The 22,557-nt window shown below is 36.2% G+C and overlaps 1 protein-coding gene and 1 long non-coding RNA gene across 3 annotated transcripts in view; one reads left to right on the top strand and one right to left on the bottom strand.

Annotated features, from left to right (window-relative positions):
• NLN (neurolysin) overlaps positions 1–22,557 on the top strand; it is a 36,570-nt gene that overhangs the window by 944 nt on the left and 13,069 nt on the right. Inside the window, exons 2-7 of one of the 2 annotated variants that reach the window (XM_054184785.1) lie at positions 10,105–10,361; positions 12,820–12,968; positions 18,431–18,538; positions 20,000–20,102; positions 20,835–20,995; positions 22,360–22,495. In XM_054184785.1, the coding sequence (XP_054040760.1) occupies positions 10,105–10,361; positions 12,820–12,968; positions 18,431–18,538; positions 20,000–20,102; positions 20,835–20,995; positions 22,360–22,495 (914 nt within the window). The remainder of the gene's footprint in view (positions 1–10,104; positions 10,362–12,819; positions 12,969–18,430; positions 18,539–19,999; positions 20,103–20,834; positions 20,996–22,359; positions 22,496–22,557) is intronic. The other variant, XM_054184786.1, reaches the window with a different exon arrangement.
• The window catches only part of LOC128902237 (uncharacterized), a 38,747-nt gene continuing 25,674 nt past the window's right edge, over positions 9,485–22,557 (bottom strand). Inside the window, exons 2-3 of the long non-coding RNA XR_008463702.1 lie at positions 11,671–11,806; positions 9,485–9,593 (exon numbers count right to left, since the gene is read on the bottom strand). This is a non-coding gene — a long non-coding RNA (uncharacterized LOC128902237). The remainder of the gene's footprint in view (positions 9,594–11,670; positions 11,807–22,557) is intronic.

The following is a 22,557-nucleotide window of genomic DNA, read 5'->3' as shown; positions in this document are numbered from 1 at the left end:
AAAACATAAGCAAAGGACCAGATTTAATAGGAAAAGTGGAAATACTAGGAGGGTTACAATGGAAATACGTTGTGGTACTGAGAATGGAGCAGAATTTCAGTGTAAAATGAAGAAGATGGTTACCTCTTGTGGACTTTTGAGAAATGACAGTTGCATGCTTACTGCATAAAATGTACCATTTTTGTCATATTTCACAGCCTTTGTTCAGGTCGAATTAAGAATGAGGGCTACTTGCAGTTAGAAAATAAGATCTTTTCATAAGGCTCCTGCTGTTGTAAGTTAATCAACCAATTTGCTATTGTCAAAGTGCACAACTATTTTCTTTCCCTAATATACATTTACATTCTTTTTGTATAGTCATTTTCACTGTTTTCTGTATTTTGTGTTGACTGTCCTTGTTTGTCCTACAGATTTTTCCAACAAAAAGAAGGAAAGGAAAGAAGGGAAAAGAACAATGAAAGCTTTTTTTCTTTAGAAAAAAATGAAAAGGTCTATCTTTGTTTCCAATTTCCATTTGGAAACTAAAGATAGCTCCTTCTTAAGTAATAATAAAGTACTGGGTATTGATTAAAATATTTTTTTTATCACTTATTGTAAGTACACCAGGGAGTGATCACTGCACTTTGCTAATTTTGATTTTTTTTTTTTTCCAGTCATCATTTGAGTGTGCCCAAATAATTTGTCCACAAAAGAGAGTGATCTTGAATGCCTGATAGTGACCTCAGACTTCCAGAAGTTAAGCAATTGGCCACAGAAATGTTGAATAGCAAAGATTCTCAGCTTCTGTTTTTCCCAAGGGCATTTTAACATGAGATGAAAAAGACAGTTCTTAGCAAGTTTCAAGTATCATGCCTTATGTTGAGTAAAACTACATTAAGGGTTTGATTCTTTTGGTTAAAATAGGCAGCTTTTGGGAGGGAGGCTATTTCCAATTAAATATTTTTCCTGTTGGATTCCAAAAGATTCAGGCTCTAGTAGAACAATTTGTCTATTACAGTTTGCAGAACAAAATTTTTCCCTGGACTGGCTGAGACAAAGATGTTAGGCTCAGAAGCATTTTGTGGACTGAATTTGACCCACAGAGCACCAGTGGGGCCACACTAAGCAATGCAATTAATGTCTTTTGAGGACATACCTTTTCTATTGTTCTCTCTGTAAAGGAAGACATGCCTGGCTTGGAAAGATTTCATTTAGATGGTTTGGATTAATTCAAAAGTCTGCCCTTTCTTCTACAGGAGACAGGGTGAGGTACTTCAGAAAGCACGTAAGATAGCATGAACATTCAGTACTATCTGTTCAGAACAGTCTAGGAATTGGGGACTTTCCAACACAAAACCAGCTGTATCATATTATCTTCTACAAAAATTTATCCAGTAGTATATTTTTACATTGGAGCTGCCTCCTAAAACTGTGTTTGATCCCTTCCTGAGTTATGTTGGAGGCGACAGGAAAATTTGATCCCCATTCATTCTCTCCATCTTCTTCATGATTGTATATACCTCTGAAGTACTTCCTCTGTTGTCTGGTGGTTTTTTTTTTTTCTTCCAATATGAAGAATCCCAGTATAGTTAGTTATTCTTTGGGTGGAGTCCATTGCTGACTGCAACTGATTGTTACTAACTCATCATGACTTGGTAGAACAGGAGAAGGTTTTGGCAGGTGAGAGAGCAGAAGATGAGAGAGTTCGTAACTGTTGGGAGGATCAGAACTGCACATAGTATGTGTGTGCTTCATGTTATTACAGAGTGAGTTAATGAATCTGTGTTTTGTTCTCTGCTCTACTAAATCCTATCATTTCCTTGTGTTTAGCTATTTCTTGGCTGATGTTTTCATTAGACTTACTAGATTAGCTCACAGCTCATCACTGTATATGTAGTGTCAGAAGTGTGTGTCAGTTCACATTTATTAAGACTGAAATTCACTTTGTTTTAAACTTTACTCAGTGTTTTGACATTCATTTGTGGCTGCCTTTAGTACACTGCATTATCATCAGCACATTATCATCAGTAAATTTTGTCACTTCATTAATCCCACCTTTTTCTAGATGAGGTATAAATATATGAAAGAATACAGAACCTAACACGTAAATCTGCAGAGCTCCACTGGTCACCTAGTTCCATGACTGGTTGCTCTTCAAATAAAAGTGAGCAAGTCAAAATGATCTGCCATGTTTGCACTGAATGGCATGTACTTTACCTGCTCTTAGTATTGCTAACATGATAGACAAGCAGCACCTGAGAGTGCTGTAGAGAGAGGGGCCTTAAAAGCAGTATTTTTTCCAGTGTTTCCATGGTTCGCCTGATGGTAGAACCAAACAATAGGATAACCCTAATGAGCACCTCTTGCATCAAATTCAGTGTAGTACCCTTACTGTCTGCATACAAGTGTTGAAAACTCTCACAACTTCCTTTCTAAGATCCTCCAAGCAAGTCGTGCTGTGACGGAGGTTTACTGTGACACAGAATGGATTCAGTTCACAAAATGGTTTTGAAGCCTAGTTTAGCAGCCCTAGTAATTTTGGGGGTTGTGTTGGGTTTGCTTGGTTGTTAGGGTTTTTTTTTTTTTCCTAGTACAACGGATACCATAATTTTAGAGATCAGACACTCTGTGGAAACAGTGTCCTGACACTTCTATGTTCACTACTGGGTGGAAATCACCTCCTGTTATGAAAATCAATCGGGACAGTTTCCAAATTCTTTTATTATTTTTTCTAGAGATGGTTGGAGAAGGCTGAGGGGGAAGGGAGAGGATAAGTAATCTGTAACATGGTATGCACATATATGAGTTCCTACTTAAGGTCTGGATTTTGTTAGTCGCCACAGAATGCCTTTTTCAATTACTTTGCTGTTGATATTAATTCTGTTAGAGAAACCAGTAAACATTTGTTGCCAGGTAGTAAGGTGAAAAGCAGCACTGGGGGTACTGTGTGTGTCAGTAAAGATTTTAAAATGTTTGTATAACTTGCAACTTTTTGACTCACTCACATTTATTTGAAGAACTAAAAGTGTATCTGTTACAGGATTGTAATCAATGTGGAGTGTACAGTGAATTAAGTTGCAGATAATCCTTTTTTTCTGAAAGATGTAGTAACAAAATCGATGGTTTAGTGTTAAAAGGCACTAGATTTTCTTCTATTCCTTCAAAAGCAGCTTAAGGGTGGAAAAAAACCAGTTTCTAATGGCAGTTACGGAGCTTTAAATTAGGAAGTACTAAACATGCTATCGAGATCTATCTGTGCCAAACACGCTCATGACAGAGCCAAGTACTTTTCTTAGGAAAATGGCCCAGGAATTCAAGGCATGTATTCACTGTTCGTATACTGTCAAGAGCCAAACAGATGAAGGGACTGAGAAGCAAAGTGCAACAAGGACTTCGAATGTGTTTGCCTGGCAGGAAAAAGGGATGACTTACCTTGTAGGGCTGTAGTCTCATTCCTTTGGCTTAATTGAAATAACGTTGCCCTGTGTTTAGCTTTGAGCTATTTAACTGTACTTTGCTTTTTTCCCCATTCTTGTTTTTGCCTCGAGTTACTCAGTCCTCTGCTTGCTTCACATCGTTTTGTCCATGCCTTACTATTAAAGATACAGTTACTTCTTGTCTGAAACTGTGAGTCAAAATTGGAATAATATTGAGATACATTTAAAATCCAGGCAAGAATTAAGGATCTATAAATAATGCAAAGATTTTCAACTATTAAATTTGTGCCTTAAAATCCATCCTGAGAACACAGACTGACTGCAACATATCTTATGTTATATTAGATACTGCTGAATACTCATTGCTTGTTTCTGAAATGCTTTTCAACTTCTTCATTTAAAGAAAAAAACAAAATGTACTCTATTCCATATGAGGCTTAATTGTTATAAAGCTTCGCTTAAACCATGGCTGTCTGCTATCATTTATATGGGTTTGGTAGCACTTGAGTCTCACTTACAGGGAAATGTCAACATAGGGCATATTATTCAAGTATTAAATAATTTGTCCTGAGGCAAACTGTCAGTTTTTATATTGCCTTATTGGGACATGTCTAGTTTTTTGTGTTTGGTTTTTGTTTGGCTTTTTTTGGTTTTTTGTGTGTTTGGTTTTTTTTTAGCAAGGCCGCTAGGTGGAGTCAAAACACTGAGACCCTGTGGCTGTGGGTTGCAGGTGTCTGATGAATAATAACTGGTTCTCCTGCAGTCTGTGAGGCTAGGAAGTGTTTAACTAGGATCTGCTATTTCAAAAGATAAAAGGGCCAAAATGGTCTTGCCGTTGTTCTTAATTTTAAACTGGCAGCTTTTAGAAAGCTTCACAGAGTAAATTACTGATTGAAAAAGTTGTTCATTGTGATTTGTAAATCTGCTCTTATATCTGTGAGAATGTCCCTTGAAGTGTACATGAGGCGCAACAAGAAAAACTTAATTGTATTATTTGTCATTAGAGTATTTAAAAGCCAGAAGATGACTAAATTATCTGAAATTGAGACCACTTTCTGTCTTTCTCTCAGTCTTCTCTTTTAAAATCTTGTCTCACACTTTACCCCTGAAGCTGTTATCCCAGACCTTTTGTCAGCAGAGCGCATATTTTTCCATCCTACACGAAGCTGATATACTCTGATTTTTGTGTGTCTACATGGAACAGTCAGATCTATCAGCAAGTACAGTAAACCGGTCTGTATATGGGTTTCCCAGAAATAAGTTTATTAATACACTTTCTTTTGTAAAATTGTACTTGTCTTTGTAACTAATAATATTTAGGTGAGGATTAATTTGAAAACTGGAAATACCATTAATCTGCAAAACCCAAAAGAGCAATTTTGGATGGAGTCATAGCTACTAATATGTAATCAGAGTTAAATCAGATAGCAGGTTTAAATCTTGACTGTATTATAAAGTGATTATCAGTAGTAGGAGCATATTCTGGGCAAGCTTACAGGTTTTTGTGTTTGTATTTCCTAAAGCTGGTACTCCCCTTTGCTGCCTCCGCTTCACAGACTGTGGCTTTCTTGTTTTATTTTAATAGCATTAATGGAACATGCTAACAAAGGGTTGCTTGGCATGTTCCAGTCACGGAAAATGTTTCTAAACAAAACCAGACTTACATAAATGTTTAATATGTTTAAAATACTTACTGCACGAGTTAAAAATCAGTCTGTAAATTCAATTGCTTTGCTTGTCTTTGCAGCAGTTACGTTGGCCACTGTATTGCTGTAATTCAGTATTATAAAGGTCCTCCTCCTTTTTAAAATCAAATCAAATTTGTGTTTTCCAGAAACAACAGGTAATCAAATTGTAGATTTGTTGGTAAAATAGATTACCTGGCATTCTAGCAAAAATAGCAATGATTGCAGTCTGTAATTACAAGCTTTTTTTCTCTTCTTAAAAATTCTCTATCAGAAGTAGCTACTAACCTTTTAAGTTGTTATTCAACTTACACTGCTTTTGTTAGAAACTATCATTCTTAGTGCTTTGGGGATTGGCAGATTAATACCATAATTTGTCAAAACGGTTGCTTCTATAATACTCCTTGTTGTAGCCGAAAGTCCAAACAAAATTTTCAGTGCCTTTCCTTCTGAACTTCGCATAGATGGATGAAACAGTGTGCAATGCATGATATATTTCAATCTGCTTTGTATGTCATTCCACTGCCATTAGATGCAAGAGGACTGGCACAAGAAAAAGGGCAGGGCAAGTTGCCAACAGAGTCCAGTTGGATATTCATAGTAAAAATGCAATGTAAATAAAGGTGCTTTAATTTTGAAGGACTTCGTAGGAATGTAGGGACTGGAAGGGACAATTGCGGTGATCAAGTTTAGTCCTGCGCTATCTTAGGTAACCAAGGAATATAATCCATTTTATAAGGTAATCAAGCTCCATGTTATAAATAGAAGTGGTTTCACTTCCTGGGGCTTACTGGGCAGCTGTTTCAGAATCTCACTGCCCTGTAACTCACGTTACAAACGTCTCTTAAAATTCAAGCTTACATGTATTCCTGACCAATTTATTCTAATTTGTTCTTTTGTCAGTATTGCCTCTTAGCATCAATAGCTGTTTTCACTTTGGGGCATTTAAATGGTATGATTAATGACAGCAATCATCCTGAGACTTTTTTTTTGCTAGGCTCCATCCATGTATTTCATGTGTTTATAGCAGTAGTGCAGCCTTAGGTGGCTATTGACACTTTTGACCCTGGTTTAGGCCAGCACAACTGTTTTGAAGTCACACATAGATGATGGAATTGATAAGCTGCATTTTTTTGGTCCACTTATTTTTTCACCTCTATGCTGGCCTGACTTGTTTCGAAGTATGACCCCAGTTATGCTGCTGTCGTTGATGCAGTGGTGTACAGGGACAGAAAGTAGCAGTGCAGGGAGGAACGGCAAAGAAGAATATCCTAAGGCAATGCTGCTACTGGACACGAACCTTATCCTTAGCCCAGGCTTGTTTAGATATGTCTACCATTCTACACTGAACTACAGAAAATTGAGCGTAATATCTGACACAGTTTGAACTAGTCAGTTCAGGCATTAGCAGCAGCCTACCCATGACCACATAGAGTAATTGCAGTATGCAGGTAACATTATTTATAGACCTACATTTGTTTATCCTTCCGTCTAATTTAAACTGAATCAACTTCTGATGTCTGAGTCCAAGCAGCAGTTGGCTCTTCTGTAATGTTGCTGCCATTTACCAAAAGCAAGCCTGAAATAATCATTGCTTCTTGTTGGTTCAGATGCTACTTGAAGAAAGCCGTTTGCTGTTGCATCTGGTTCCTGCCATTGTGAATAGACTTTATTTTGCAATTTATATCTGAGAAGTTGACGTTTCCCTCAATAAAACAATTTACTATACTATTTTCTCTCTAACAACAAGATAAGTGTAGTAGCAGAGCATTTTTGAAAGCCATACTATTTTAGCTGTACTCATCTTTCTTGCTTTTTAATAGTCTGTTTAATGTCTAATTTTGGCATTGTTCCTTTGTTTCTTTCTTGAACAAATAAAATTGATAGTTTACTAACTTTATTTCAGTATGTTACATGGAGTTTGGAGAATTTATTTATTTATAATTCTATGTAGAAGAAGAATATTAAATACTAAGCCATGAAAGAAACAGCCAAGACTTCACCTGTGCATATATTTTTACTTACAGCTTTTTTTTTATTAGTCTGTTGTCAGTTACATGGGCCCTAAGTACAATCTGATTGACTGGTAGCAAGGTAACAACATATGTCTGTAAATGATTATTGGAAGAGTTGCATCTAGTGATTGTTTTTATGTGAAACATTATGTTACAGTTTGTGAAGGCCCACCTTCATTTGGTCAATTAGAAAGACTTACAGGTCTTTCTGAGTTTGTACAGCCTTTGTTAATCTACATAAATGATTGCTTCCTTGTATCATCAGGTGTCAGCATGTCAAAAATAGGCAGCTACGTGTTTTCCTATCTCTAACAGATGGACAGTCACTTGCTGGCATTTATGGCAATTGCTTATAAAGCTGTCAAATTTTTATGTGTATTCCTCAATGGAACTAGACAGCATACAAAGAAAATCAGGTGATATCTTTTTTTTTTCTATTTAAAAGTAGTGTTCTGCAGAAATCGGGGATCCTGCATTCAAGTTCATGGAATCAGTCCAACTTTAATTACTAATTAAACTTGGACAGGCTAAAATTAATATAAACTTTTGGTGCTATGACTATTTTGGTGTCTGTTTCATAGTTGGTCAGTGAGACGGCTGTGTTTTCTACATGCCTAGGTGAATGTAATGAATGACAGAAAGCTGTAGGTTACCTTTAAAAAAAGACTACCCGCTTCGTATCAGGCACTTTAGCATAGTTGTCAGCTTTTATGTTGTCCAGGCTGTTGTTTTCCTTTGATTCCATTTTTCTTTTATTTTGACTTCAATTTGGCACATTTCGTATTCTTTCTGATAATCTTGAGCGGGGGCAGTGGTGGTGTGGAGTGTGTAGAGTTCAAAGCCTTGAACCAACTTTTGATGTGGTTCCCCTTCAGCTCCCATGAGGTTGTACCAGAGCGGCACTAGCAATCTGTGAAAAACTAGACATAATGCAGTCCAGTGGGAAGCTGTTCATGGCTTAATGAAGTACTGTTCTTTAATGGATTTGTATATTCAGGGTAGAATTCAGTGGTTTTGGAGGGTGGGAAACAAAACGCATTCTGAGAATGCTAATACTTAATCTTTTGCTTTTGTGAAAGCAGCTTCATTTATTATAAATTTCTAACTGAGACTCAGTTTCAGTACTCCAGTGGATAAGCTTTTAAGGCATTGATGTCAGACCTGTGTTGGTATCAGAGAGAAAGAACAGAGGTGGAAGGAGTATTCTTTATTCAGGCTTCATTTTCAGAGTTAAATTATCAATATGCTGGACATGGATGTTTCTGTATGCCAATAGAAGGGAAAAGTAAACATCTTGTCTACACTGGTATGGTAGGATTTGAAGAAACTATTGTAACACAAGGGAAAGAAAATTCTTATCATAAAGTGTAGATAGAAATGTTGTCTTTCATTTTTGTCTTGCATAAAAATTATTTTGGCTAGGCTATTTCTAGACAATTTCTCTTACAGACAAGTCAGACTCTTAATAAAAAGTCTTGCCTTCAAACAGAAGCCCTGCATGTGGTTCTTTTCAGATCGTTGGCGTTTCACTCTTCTGCTTTGTTTTTCCTTCAGGCTAAAATTGCCTATCCTTTTATGCATGCTCTCTGCATTATATGCCAAAACCTATCTGAGCACTTATGAACATACCAGACGGGTTTTGCAATAAAATTAATACAGGTACAGCGGCTAGCATTAAGATAAAAAGGTATTTAATATAAAAGTGTTATGTAAACATCCCTTTTAGTAGCAAGCTCTCTGTGTGTGTTCTTGTATTTCTTTAGTTACAGTTGAAAATTTTAAGTTGTCATTATTGCCATAACAACATATGATTATTATTTTTTTAATTTATGCAAGCGAAATAGGGAGGCAGATAGTAAGTCTCTGCCAGCCAGAGATCTTCCTCTGATGCTTCTATGATCCTCCTATGATACTGAACACTGCAGCAAGTTTTACTCCTTAAATGCAAGCTGTCTTTTAATTAATATCAAATTATCTCCCTCAGCAACTACTTCATATGTAGCTGAGCTATTAATGTAGTTGCCATGTGGACATCTTGTTGACTGTGTCCCCAGTCAGTTGGCCTGAGTCTGTATCCTTCTCCTTCGTGCAACCAGGTTGAGTGTTGGTTTGTTGGGGTGGGAGGGTGGAAGCCTCTATTTCTGAAGCCAGTATCTTATTAACTTATGTTTGGATTTGTTGCTCCAAGTCACTTCTTTTTTTTAATAGTGTCAAAAGGTTAGTGAAAAGGCAGATATTAATTGCACAACACACTAAGATCAGTTACGTATGTAAACTTTTCTGCTAGCCAAATCTGAAATATAGTTGATTTATATAATCAGGATTAATAGTACATAAATTACAATAAACTTATGTACCTCTTCTGGCAATAGAGTGAAGCTGCAGCTGTCTATTTAAACTCCACAACAATTAAAGACATTTTCAAGTGAGTAACAGCTAGATGTTTTCCTCCCATGGCTGATTGTGTTGCAGAAATCCTGTATAAATATAAAATTATTTGTTATAATGGACATGACCAAATGACTTTTTTTTGTGTCTTGTTCTGTGCATCTCTGCAGTTCTTGGTCTTCATAATCCACAAATCACTCTGTGGGTTTTATTCCTTGTCTCAAAAACGCAAATACTGTCTGTTTCTGTAGAATTTCAGTAACTGTAATTCTGTTTTTCTTAGAAGATTGAATAGTAACTTAATGTTTCTGGTTTTCTCAATACCAAAGTTTTTATCCCTGTCTGCACTTAGTCATCCTCTAGATGGAAAAGGTGGAAGACAGACCTGTGATTTATTTAAAATTAGACTTAATTGATAAGGGCGATAAGGTCTGTGTATGGTCCTGGTGGACAAGCTATGGCTCTAAAAATGATTTTGTTCTTGCTTCTAAAAATATTCTGTAATTATTAAAGGCCTGGTGCTTTTTTTTTTTAATGTTTGCTGTAAACTACCTCTTGAACTAGAGTCTTGCTAGGCAAAGATCATTTTTGTACTTTCAGGTCCATTGGGCCACGGCTTATGTTGAGAATGACATTAGGAGCAGAAATTACTAGCCAGCTCAAGGCATCTTCATACATAGCATCAGGCCGAAACCTTTTGAGATGGGACCTGTCACCAGAACAAATTAGAACAAGAACAGAAGAACTAATCAGGAAGACAAAGGATGTGTATGACAGTGTCGGGATGCTTGATATTGGAGAAGTAACACATGAAAATACTGTCCATGCCTTGGCAAATATAGAAGTGGAATATGCAGGTCAGTGTATGTTTTCTGTGATTTTTTCCATAGGGCATTCCACCTGCACTTAAAGAAATACTGAGGAAAAGATAGTGGTTCCTTACAGTTCTGATCTGTGCTGTTCTTGTGTAGAATGTGTAGAGGACTCTCAAGGGTCCTCTGGTTGTAATAATCTTTCAGGACCGCTAAGCAATATGTAACATGATCAGCTACAAAGGTCTGCTGCTTTATTCTAGAGACAAAAATCAGCATTATCAAAAACTGTGCTGTTCATCTCTTTGACACATCCAGAGAACTGCATTGTTCACCTGTTTTCTTTTTGCATGTAATGCTCCACAGTTACATTTTTTCCAGCTCTGTACAACCACTAGGGGACAATGTGCAACAGTGTAGACTACAGCACCTGTGGTATGCATAGTACATTCAAGCCTGATAAGCAATGCTTTTTTTGGATGCTGCAGAATCTCAGACAAGCAAGTCAAATGGAACAGTGGAAAGTGGAGAAAATGTGATGGTTGAGAATGGGGGAATTTTTGAATGTTTTTTTTTTTGAAAGAAGGCTGCTTTACTTGCTCACTTCTATGTTATGGCCTGCAAGGCCCTGAAGAATCCAGGGACAGGTGTTGGTCATGCAGTCGCATCTAGATTGCTCTGAATGAATTATCAACATGTGCCAATGTATGGATGGATTTAAATGGTCAAACACAGGTCATTCAGTTAATTTGTTAATAATTGTCAATCAGAGGAGACAGGGAAAAATAAACGTGTGTCTTGGGTGGCTTTGTTCTGAAAAACTTGTCGCATGGTGGCTGCATGACTCTCAAAAAGTAGTCAGTGTAATAAATGTCAAATTGTCTTAAATCCTCTAAAAAATCTGCAGTAGCAACAGGAGTGCTGAAGATGGCCGACTTAGCTTGGAGCAAAATCTTGGCCTAGGAAAAAAGAGCAGCCTGCAGCTCAAATGATTGTACTGTAATATTAGTCTGGCTTTCACATTACGTGGGATTACAGTTTAGGCACATCCAGTGAATTGACTGGTATTGATGCTGGCAGAAGGACTGAATAATCTTCATCCAAAAAGCATCCTGACAGATTCAGTTTTAATTGTACCAACATATGTGGTCTAATTATTGTAAGCCTTTTCACCAAGATGTAAAACTCTCTGCTTTAAATTAAATTAGAAGGAAAATCTGTATTTGATTCAGAAAATAGTGGCCATCAGCTTCTCAGCATAGCCACCAAGACTTGCATCTTCTAAGATGTACTTTTTTTCTCTAAGCTTTTAAAGCTAATCTTCAAAATTGTATGTGAAATTAGCATGACTTACCTGTGAAACAGCCCATGGCATATGATAAGGATGTATTACCACAGCAAGACTTCCATTAGAACCCTGGATTTTTAAGTCTTGTGTGTCCCTTTCACATGTACATGAAAGACCTGTGCCAGTAACTGGAACTCATTATCTGAAAAGACACAGATGACAACAGGGCTTACATTTCACTTGGAAGCTGCCAAAGCTCACTTCATCATTTTGAAACATCTTGGCATGAGGACGGGGACGGGGGACGGGGGGAAGTTTCTTATGGACTTCCAGAAGAACCATATGCCCATGTTTGCATTCCAAAGGTTTCTGAAGGGCTGAGAGTATCTCACGGTTTGATAAAACAACTTCGGATTACATAAAATTACAAAGCTTTAGATCACCCTCAAATATTGTTACTCTAAAGTGTGCTTTTGGGGAGGTGGAGGGAGGGAAATTACAATTGGTTTTGAGTTGAGTTAATTCAGCTAGTCATAATGATTCATTTCCATTTTAGCACTTCTATTCAATGCCATTATAAGATGAGATATTCCTTTAATAAGCAAGAAATTATTTAATCTCAAAAGTGTATTCTAAAAAATTAGTATTGCTCAGCTTCTGATCTCTAGAAGTTCAGAATGTGTAGACAGCATCTTCTGTATTTGCCTTATTGTTTCTCCTTAAACACAGAAGAGAAGATGGGGATTTGACACTCTTCTCATAACAATGTAAAAATAACTTCAGGACAGATGGGCCTCTTTGAAAGACAGAGCTTTTCACTTTAAATGCTAACATGGAAGCATCTGTGCCAGCTATGAAACAATGTCAGTCTTCACTTACAAATGGTTCATCTTTCAAAAATCATGTGTCATATATATACACCTTTCTGTTGACTTTGTTGAAGTAAGAAGGTAAGAGAATTAGGCTTGGGTAACATGATAGTTTCTTGTAAAATGTTTATTTGTTATAATGGTGTGCAGTTTTGTCCTTTTACCTATTCATTTTTTACCTTATCTGTAGCCTCTTTATTTGCTTTAAGCCTGATCAGAAGTTGCTTTGAGTACTTGTTGCTATGTCTTTTATAAATATCAGAAGGGGGAAAGTTCCTTACTTATCCTTTAACCTTAAAGCATTTCTAGCCTTCTGTGTAAGTGTTCATTGCTTTTTTTTAAACAGTGGAAAGAAGCATGTTGGATTTTCCCCAGCATGTCTCACCTGACAAAGAGGTACGCTTAGCAAGTACAGAAGCTGATAAAAAGCTCTCTAATTTTGATGTGGAGATGAGCATGAGAGAAGATGTGTTTCAGAAGATTGTTTATTTGCAGGTAAATCATGATGATATCTGCATAACTTGTGGAAATGTAGATAAAATTCCAGCAGTGAAAAACTGTTCTCTAAAGTTACTATCCACAGCGCTTTTCAAGATCGCCATCACTGCGTGTGTTTCCTCTGTGTCTGTACCAGTCAAATCTTTCCAGTGGGACACAGCTATACAAAGAGGCTATGGTTCCATAAAAACTTAAGCCAGTGTAACTTGGTGCTCCCACTCTTTGCCTCTCATGTTTCCATGTGTATATCCTTCTCTGTCCATAGCTTTGACTTTTGTCTAATCTTCCAGTGAGCTGGTACAAGGAAGCTAAACTAGCAGGAGGAAACCCGTCAGGAAAAATAAAATTTATTGTTTTCTGCTGGTTGAGCTCCCTGAACTGGTTTGTCCAGAGCATCACCAATGGGGACGGGGCGGGAGAAAAGAGACAATATAGCAATATATTTAAGTTGACTTATACAGCTTTTGAATTTTTGTCCAAAACTATGCTTTATTGAAGTTGTTGAGAATTTTAAATTTTAAAGTTGAGTTTTAAGTTATAAAAGTTAATGAGAACATAAAACTGGGAGTTATATGTTATATGGGACCTCCAAAATTACCTCTTTTGATCTGCAAATTAGACAGCTACATTGTATACTTGCTCCTCATATATTGTTTAAGTCTCAAAATAAAGCAAAGTCAAAAGATACATTTACTGTTGGACTGTTTCTATCCCTTTTTGGTTTCTGTTTAGTTTTCATTCTAATTGAGCACCTACCTTGAGGTATCTTGTATTCTTCATTTGCACTGTTCATTTTGTAGCTCAAACAGGAAGAATATTTGGTTTTGTTCAAATGCATCTGGTGACATTTAGTAATAATTCTCCAAAAGTGTAATTTAAAGGTAATGCAAAGAAACTATCTAATGCAAAAACTAAATATATATATAGTTTGTCCATCCTTCAGATGTGACTCTTCCCTTTCAATCCCACTAATTTTTAACCTTGTGATGCTGGTAATATATTGGAGCACTATTTCTTGGAGTCATTTGTGCTTTTTGCGGCATTAACTGGGAACCAGAATAATATTTGTAGCACTTTATTAAAGTGCCTTCCAGTATCATTGTCTTCTATTGTTGTATTTTCTAGGCATATTTTCAAGTGTTCTCCTCTAGCAGGGTGGTGTTGTTTATGTGTTTGTGGAGGTATTTCATAGACCCATTTTGAAGACCTTCTGCTGTGTGTTGGTAGATAGTCCCTTGTATTGATTTTCTTCCCTTCCCCCGGCTCCCTGTGCCTTACAGGGGCCTTCTCCAACCACCCTGCTCTGTTGCTATTAATTAAATGGTTTGATATGTATTTATTATTTGCTGTGATTTTCACCACCTTCCAGTGTAGTATACACAGATAAGTTTAGGGATAATATGCCATATCTGTGTATTTCTAGTTTACAGGAATTTCTGATAGTAGCTAGTGAAAACTGATTGCTGTTATTCACTAGTATTACTTTCTTATAATATTTTTTTAAAAATCTTTTTCATTTGGTGCTTTCCTACTTAATTTTCCTCTGCAGCAATACTTGGCTTTTATAACAGTTACAATTGTTGCTTAAATCTCCATTTTATTTTTCGGAGATTTTTCTTGGCTTAGCTGCAGCATCCAAGCATCTTTTAGTGTTAGTTTTCCAGAGATGCAATCTTTGAGCCTATGTCAAATTAATAATAACTATGAAAGTCGTAGCAGTTTTTGCTGTAGTACAGATGTGAAATTGCTAATAGTGCCAGACTGAACAAGTCTTGCTATTTCCAAATCACAAACATTTTGTTAATTTTTGCTAAATTTGTAATGTTTTCTCTTGTTAGAAACTCTTAGTTGAAAAATCAGGTTCCAGGAGCATATATATAAAAAAGAAAAAGGACTTCCACAAACAGAAATGTTTTGCTGAAATCATTTTATTGGTTTAAATGAGCCAGTAAAACATTTTGATTAAATCAGGTTTTTCATGGCCTGAGGATTTAATAATTCAGGTATATTAATTCAGTTTCATGATCCTGCACAAGGACCAGATTAAATTGTGGTGAGGAGACTGAGGGCGCTCATATTCCCATGTTATTTATCATACAGTCAGTCCACTCAAAGATTAGTAAATCTGCTTGATATCAGTGACAAACGGAATATTTTTCCTCCTTTTAACGAGGCCTAAACTCTTCTAAGTTAACAAGTGTTTAGTATTCTTCCTAAATTCTGCTTTATTTAAGAACTCTTGATGGTGGAAGATGTATGAGGGTTTTGAATTTAATTAAAAAAAACAACCACTGAAAATAATCTAGTCTCTTTTTCTTCCCCACACATTAGGGGAAAAAATTCCTGCATAAATTTGTTTTGTTGAATGTGCTTCAGATCTTATTCTTTAGAAAACTTTTGTTTTGGGGTCTGAAACTTGGAAAAAAGGTGAATTTGGGAGTGAAACTATCGTTTTAAATTCTATTACTCCTAACATCCACACACGTTTGCAAGCAGAGGCATGCTTAAGAATGTTGCCAATCTTCTGCACCCACACGCCCTCAGGAAACAGCCTGATGTAAACAGCTGCTGCGGTTTTTGTTCATGATATTCTAAGTAGGTTTTGTTTCTTACTCTGTCTGAAGATTTCTTCATAGAATAAGGTAGCATGGTTGTCCAAAACAACTATGAAACGATATATAAAATCATCAGCCATGACCATTCTAAAACTTCTGGAAAGTTCCAAAATTTCATGTATGTAGTATATTTGAAATGAGCACTTCTATTGTGGAAATGATCAAGGAAACACAGGATGATGTAGACCATCCTGACCAGGCCGAAGTTCAGAGATGACCGTGGAGCACAGTTGGCTCCTGTGCCTGTGAGGGTTTATACGCTTGCTTGTCCTTAAAGATCTGACAGGTCTTTTTGAATGTGTATCATCCTTATCTTAAACATGTCTGTGATGCAGATAAACATCACAAAGGCTAGAGACTAGAAGCTATTGATTTCTTTGAAGTGTATGGAGAGATGTATAGTCATCCAGAGAACGATGAAGAACACTTCATTTTCTCCTCCTTTTTCCCAAAAGAATCTTCACTGGCTTTAATGGCTTAAAATTAGTGTTTGTGAATTCCCTTCTTCTTCCTAAAATCTTTGCTGGGTTTGGGTCCAGGAGATTTTCAGGAGCATGACAGTTCCATATGCCCACTGGAGGGGCTGGGAGATTCCTCAGAATACCTAAATAACTCAGTGAGACTTTTCACAATACTCTGTCCTTAACTGTTACTGTAATAAAAGCAGTGTCTTCTTATAGAGGTTAGAGTACTCTGTTTTTTTCTTGACCTTTCTATTTTTGAGCCTTGTGGCACAGTTAGCACACTATAAATGTTAATGTAGTGACAGTATCTGCATTTTTCACCTCTATTGTTTTGAAGTTGTGCTTTTCCTATCGCACTAGTCTTAGGCCAGAAAAAAGAACCCTGCAATTGTGGGTTGCCCAGTGGAAAAACAATATGTGAAAATTTGGATTGTTACAGATATTTTTGTGCTAAGTATCACAGCATTGACACTCCTAGATGTAGTGCTTGGTAGCATAAAAATCTTCATGAAGCTGCAGCATTTCAGGGAGTATTCTTTGCCAGAAGCAAAGGAGGAAGGCTGAGTGTCACAGGGAGTAGGGTAATAGCATTCTTTTTATCTTTGTGTTGTGAAATATTCTGTGTGGCTTGCCATACGCATTTATCACCCGTGAAGATGGAGATGTGAGGTTTAACTTGCAGAGGACAGAGGGTATGATTTTCTTCCCTTATTTGCCTTCCAAAAGGAGATTTCCACCATTTACCTCGTTTTATTTAAGAATAAAAAAAAAAAGGACAACAGCCAAGTGCTGCAAAAAAATCATACTCATGGTGAAAAGTACACCATGCAATCACATGGCTCAGTCATTATTGACTTCAGCTGCGTGATGACCTATAATAGTTAGGTCATCCTTTCTGAGTGTATGGATTCTTTTAAAAATCGTCTGTAGACAGATAATATTAAAAAGAAAAAATTCATCATTCATCATATGACATATCGGTTAATTAGGATAAATCTGCCTATTGCTGTAGAGAAGTTAGTTTATCACAAAGTGAAGTGATTGTTGTCATTTATTTCACTGGACTTAAAAATTCTTGCATATAGACTACTGATATATGCGTAAGAGTTTTAGGCACAATTGTATTAATGCTTAGTCTGACTGTAGCATAATGCTACTGGGACTTGTGACTCTGCGGAGTTAAAACAAGGCTAAACTGTTCTAAGCTCTTTCAGGGTTCTAAAAACCAATCTTCACTAATTTTTTAATCCTATATGTAGGGTACTGGTGGGAGTAGACATAGTTTATGTGTTATTGTGTGGATTATTTTTAAACTACAGTTGGGAAAATATCTGTTTCAGAGTTTTTATTCTTATTTATTTTCTCTAAGAATACAATTAGGTTCCTGTCTTATATTTTCTTTTTAAGGAAGAGAGGTAATTTGCACTGGCAGGTCATTAGTTGACAGTTGTACACAGTTGTGTAACTCTTTCATAAAATTTGCATGTTTCAACGTCCTTACTTTTCAGAGGTGCTAGTCAAGAATTAATTGTATGTAGGTAAGCTGACAAGACGGTTGTTAAGACAAGTCAGAGCGAATTCCAACAGCTTCATATTTGAAGGTGAACTTAAATAGAATATATGCTTTTAAACAAGTACTATAAGTTAACACCTTTTTTAAATGTTCAGTTTTAGATGAGGGAAGATAAAATTGGAATGTGTACAGCATTATTTTCAGCTTAGGACAAAATGGCAAGTTTCCGAATTAAACAGTTATGCTGTAGTCAGTTTGAAGGAAGACCCTTACAGGACTGATCCATGTTCTGTTACAACCAGTATCTTGCATCTTAATGTTGGTTGCTTTAGGAAATGACTATTCAAGAATCTTCATAATGGCATTTCACAGACATAGAAATACTATTTTATTTGTTGTTACTGATTGATGTGTTCTGAAAGAGCAGATGTATATGCTCAAATCTTATGCCATCTGATAACCCTCAGTGACACATCTAATCTTTTGGGGTCTTTTAATCCTTCAAAGTTTTATGGTACAGTGTTACCTTATAGCACTAATTTTCTTCAAGTATGTATAAGAAAGCTTTCTCTACAGAAAAAGCTTAAGTGCACTGTACCATAAAATAAAAGGTCTTGCCATTATGACAGCATGTAAATGTGCTGAGATACTTGGTAGAAGAAAATTATTTTAAACCCATGCTACATCAATATAAGAATGCAGTTGTTTAAGGTAACTGGTTTTGGAAAGTCTTTCACACTAAAATCTGGGATGTTCTTTTTTTACTATGGTGGTGTTCTAAAGAACAACCCTGTTCAGACCCTTTTAATGCTTGGTATGTTTCTTACGCCATCTTGTAAATTTGATTATTCTGTGCTGTCATTTCAGCAAGTCTGCAATCTTGAAAATGTGAAGCCTGAAACAAAGCGATATCTAGAGAAATCGGTTCAAGTGGGAAAAAGAAATGGACTCCATCTTCCTAAAGAAGTGCAAAATGTAAATATGAACTACTAGTTTATAAAGCAAAGGTGACAAACTATTGAAGGGATGAAATAATGGTTGTATAGCTGTACTAAGCACGTATTTGAACTTTGTGCGTTTGGACCTGCTTAATTACTGCTCTTGTCTTAACTGTTCTTAGATCCAGATCCATCCTTTAAACTTCATTCACCTTAAGGTTTTTAAATTAATCTGTTAGACACTGATGGTACTCAGTCAATAGGGGTGGTATGCATCACCTCTCCTAGCCTTCCAGAGTAAAAGAAGTTTATCTGGAAGAATTTTGTTATATATTCTGATTACAGAGGATGCCTAAGTTAGATAGATTCCTAGCCAAGAGACCTCTCAAAAATGTTATTTGTGAGTCCAAGCTTCAGAAGTATGTATACTTATTACAAAGAGCCAGCTATTTTAATTTCAATTATTAATCAGTGTTGTAAAATGTGTCCTGAGATTTTAGCATTTTGACTAAAAACACCTGAGGTAGCTTAAAGGGAGCACAAGCCCCATTAAGGGAGGATTTACTTGAGCATGTAAAAGCACTTGTCACTTATGAAAATCATGAAGGAAAATTGTCAGCATCTGAGATGCTGACATGATTCTCTTTAAATTCTGAGTGATGTTGTATAACAATCTTGATTTGTGACTCTTGACCTTTGTAGAAAATAATCATTCTTCAGCCACATCCTTCAGTTAGTGGGAACGGTTTCATGCGTATTTGCATTGCTTAAGGGCAACTGATGCCTCTAAAGGAATTTTGAAATACTTTATAAGGAGACAATAGTTGAATTACATTTAAGTAAAAACTTGACTAATGATCATCTCTGCCAGGTTTTGTATTTGGTGTGTATTCTTGTACTGGTAAGTACTGTGTTTATGTTAACTTGACAGTAAGGGGTAGAGACATGCTATGAGATATATTAGAAACTGTTTCAGATGGATGAATATCAGGATTTTAAAAAAGATTTTGGAATGGTCTTGTCTGGGGTGGATATTCTCTCCTTTTTGCCATACCTGTACAGTTTCAAAGGAGTGTTTTTTCAATAGGTTGCATATATTTTTACTCCCTTGATTCTCATTGATTTTAGTGGGTATTTTTACACTTAAAACTGTAATTTAGGCTTTTCAAATAAAACAAAATAATTGAACATTAGCACATAATGCTATTCAGAGAATATACTTACGCGTTCAGTCCCCTCTGAGTTGAGAACACAATTGAAATGTTGTCAGAGCAGTAGAAACGATGTTTCTCAGGGCCCAAAGGAAGACAAAAGGGAGACTGAGGGAGGGTGAAGCATGACGCTACCTGCCGCATGTTACTTGTTCAGTGCTGGAATTCACTGTCAGATAGTAGAGAGCCTATGTGCAAAAAGTGAAATACTATTCATGTGGAGGAGGATAGTAATTGCCAAGTTTGATATTTGTTTTTCCACTAAGTTCGGTTTATACCTGATACAGGAAATAAAGACAATGAAGAAAATATTGAGTGAGCTGTGTATAGACTTTAACAAAAACCTGAATGAAGAAAACACGTTTCTTGTATTTTCTAAGGAAGAACTTGGTGAGTAGTATGCTTGTTCTTTCCATTTCTTCAACCTTCCATTTTTACTGGAGTAATCTTTTTTGACACAGTGAATGATAGGGATGATCAAGTGAAATTCTGGCTGTTTTCTGCTCTTCTCTGTTTCCTTTTTAATCCTTTCCCAAAGTCAGTTTAGACTTATCCTTTGCAGGTGTTCATGATTTCTTCATAGATTTGTGCTTCCTGAAGTGTTTGCCTTGCATCAAGTTAGCATATCTGTTCTACTTTTTTTTTTCTCTTAATTTTACACTTCTCAGCTTCTTTTCTTGGTTCTCCACCATGAGGCAATCCCCGGTGTATTATATACATTGCAATTATTGGAAAAACTTTCTGTCCCACAATGTATTTTAGCTACTTCAATGATTTAAACTGATCCAGAGATTTACTGTGACAGAGAATTTGGGGATTCAGTATCTGAAGAGCATGGCATAAAATGCGCTTTGATAACATCACAGACTTTTTTTTTGTCATATTCAGCTTTTATCTGGTAGCTTTACATATATTTCTCTTTCATCACAAGTGTTTCCAATTTTTATTTTGCATGGTTGTGATTTGAAAAAGCTTTAGCAAATAGTTGTAAAAAGAGGGGCTATTCCCATAGAGATTTCCAATGTCAAATTAGATTGCAGCAAAACAAATGCAACAATCTCACAAAAAGAGAGGGAAGTGGATAATTCTGGTAAACATAGTTTATTAAATTGCATTCTATAGAAGGCCTTCCTGATGACTTTATTAAGAGTTTAGAGAAGACTGATGGAGACAAATATAAAATTACTTTAAAATATCCCCACTATTTTCCTGTCATGAAGAAGTGCTGCATTTCAGAAACCAGGAGAAAAATGGAATCTGCCTTTAATTCGAGATGCAAAGAGGTATGTTGTATTTTGACTGTTCTACAGGGTAAAGGCAGAGTTGAAAAATGGAGCTAGGCATTCAAATGTTAGATTTGAGTTCAAATATACTCTCAAGTACTACGAAAATCAAAACCTCCCAGTGTAATCTTTAACAGTTCCTTGTTCCTGTTTATTCTGATATCTAAAGACCTTAGAAGTTGATCATCCACCTGTGTGTGTGTGTACATATCCTAAAGTTTCAGTGGTGCTGTTAATAGAAGTAGTATTTTGCTCTTTTGCCAAATTTCCCTACAGTGTTCTGCAGCTACTTACTTTCCTCCCAGAGAAGGACATCTGATCGTAGCTTCTGTAGTACTTTGGGATTCTTCAGAATGAGGGATGTTATTTAAGCATACGTTTTAATTATAAAATACAGGTGATTAGATGTGAAATTAACACATTGCATATTGATGAGAATTTTAATGACATGTTAAAAAAAAAAACAACTCATTTTTACAAAAGACTGATTTAATTATCTGAAAACTAACTGGAAACATACTTTATAAAAAGAAGAAATAATTTCACAAATAATGTGTTTAACACTGATGAGACCAGGCATCTAGACAGGTACAAAAATAAGAGGATAGAAGGAGTCTCATTCAGGCAGTTTTGCCAACCATTTATTAGAGAACAATGGCAGGGTTGAGCTTTTATGCTGGGAAATGTGAAGGGTACAAGATAAGATAAAATGGCACCAACAACTGAACACTCTGCAAGTCAGAGGGATTTGCTGTTAAAACTGGGACAATCTTTGAACGTAGTGCTTGGAAAAAAAACCCTCCAGTTCTGGAAAAGTGAGATTTTTCAGGGAAAACCTTTAGCACAGTTACATTTTCAGCTTCCCAAGGATCCTCCACCACATTTAGGTCAGAGCCTGGCGTTTTTGTGTTTCAGATCTCTTTCTCTATTGTCAAAGTGGCAAGAGAGGGAAATTTGCGAACAAGCTTTGAATGTTGGCACAGTAGTTTTGCAGTCTGTCTTCACGATCTAATAAGCAATTAAGCCTGCTGTCAGCCATTTCCCTGTTATCTTTCACATTTAAATGATTGATAAAGGAAATAAACTCTTTGCAACAAATATTTGTTATTATCCTAAAAAGAAATGGTATATCTTTTGATTAATATAAACAGATAAATTGTAATAGGGAGAGTAATGACTCAGATTAATGAGAAAACTAGCTACCTGCAATCAAATGCTGTGACAAAAGAATTGCAAGAATCTAGCTAAACTTACATTATCCTATATTTATATCTAAAAATATTTTATTTTAAATGTTTGCTGTTTCTTATGTTTGCATGCGTTTTCTGGTTTCACTCTACAAATTTGCCTCTCTTCTTTTCTAGGAGAACACAAAAATTCTTCAGCAATTGCTTCCACTAAGGGCAAAAGTAGCAGAGCTTCTTGGTTATAATACGCATGCCAACTTTGTTCTGGAGGTAAACACTGCAAAGAGCACAGATAACGTAACAGCCTTCTTAGGTTTGTTCTTATTTATAAACAATACTTTTATATCTGGTGTGGCAAAATAACTCCTTGGCCAA

This window comes from Rissa tridactyla, chromosome Z, assembly GCF_028500815.1.
Source record: "Rissa tridactyla isolate bRisTri1 chromosome Z, bRisTri1.patW.cur.20221130, whole genome shotgun sequence".
In the NCBI taxonomy this organism is placed as follows: Eukaryota; Metazoa; Chordata; class Aves; order Charadriiformes; family Laridae; genus Rissa; species Rissa tridactyla.
This window is presented reverse-complemented; position numbering and strand designations above follow the sequence as displayed.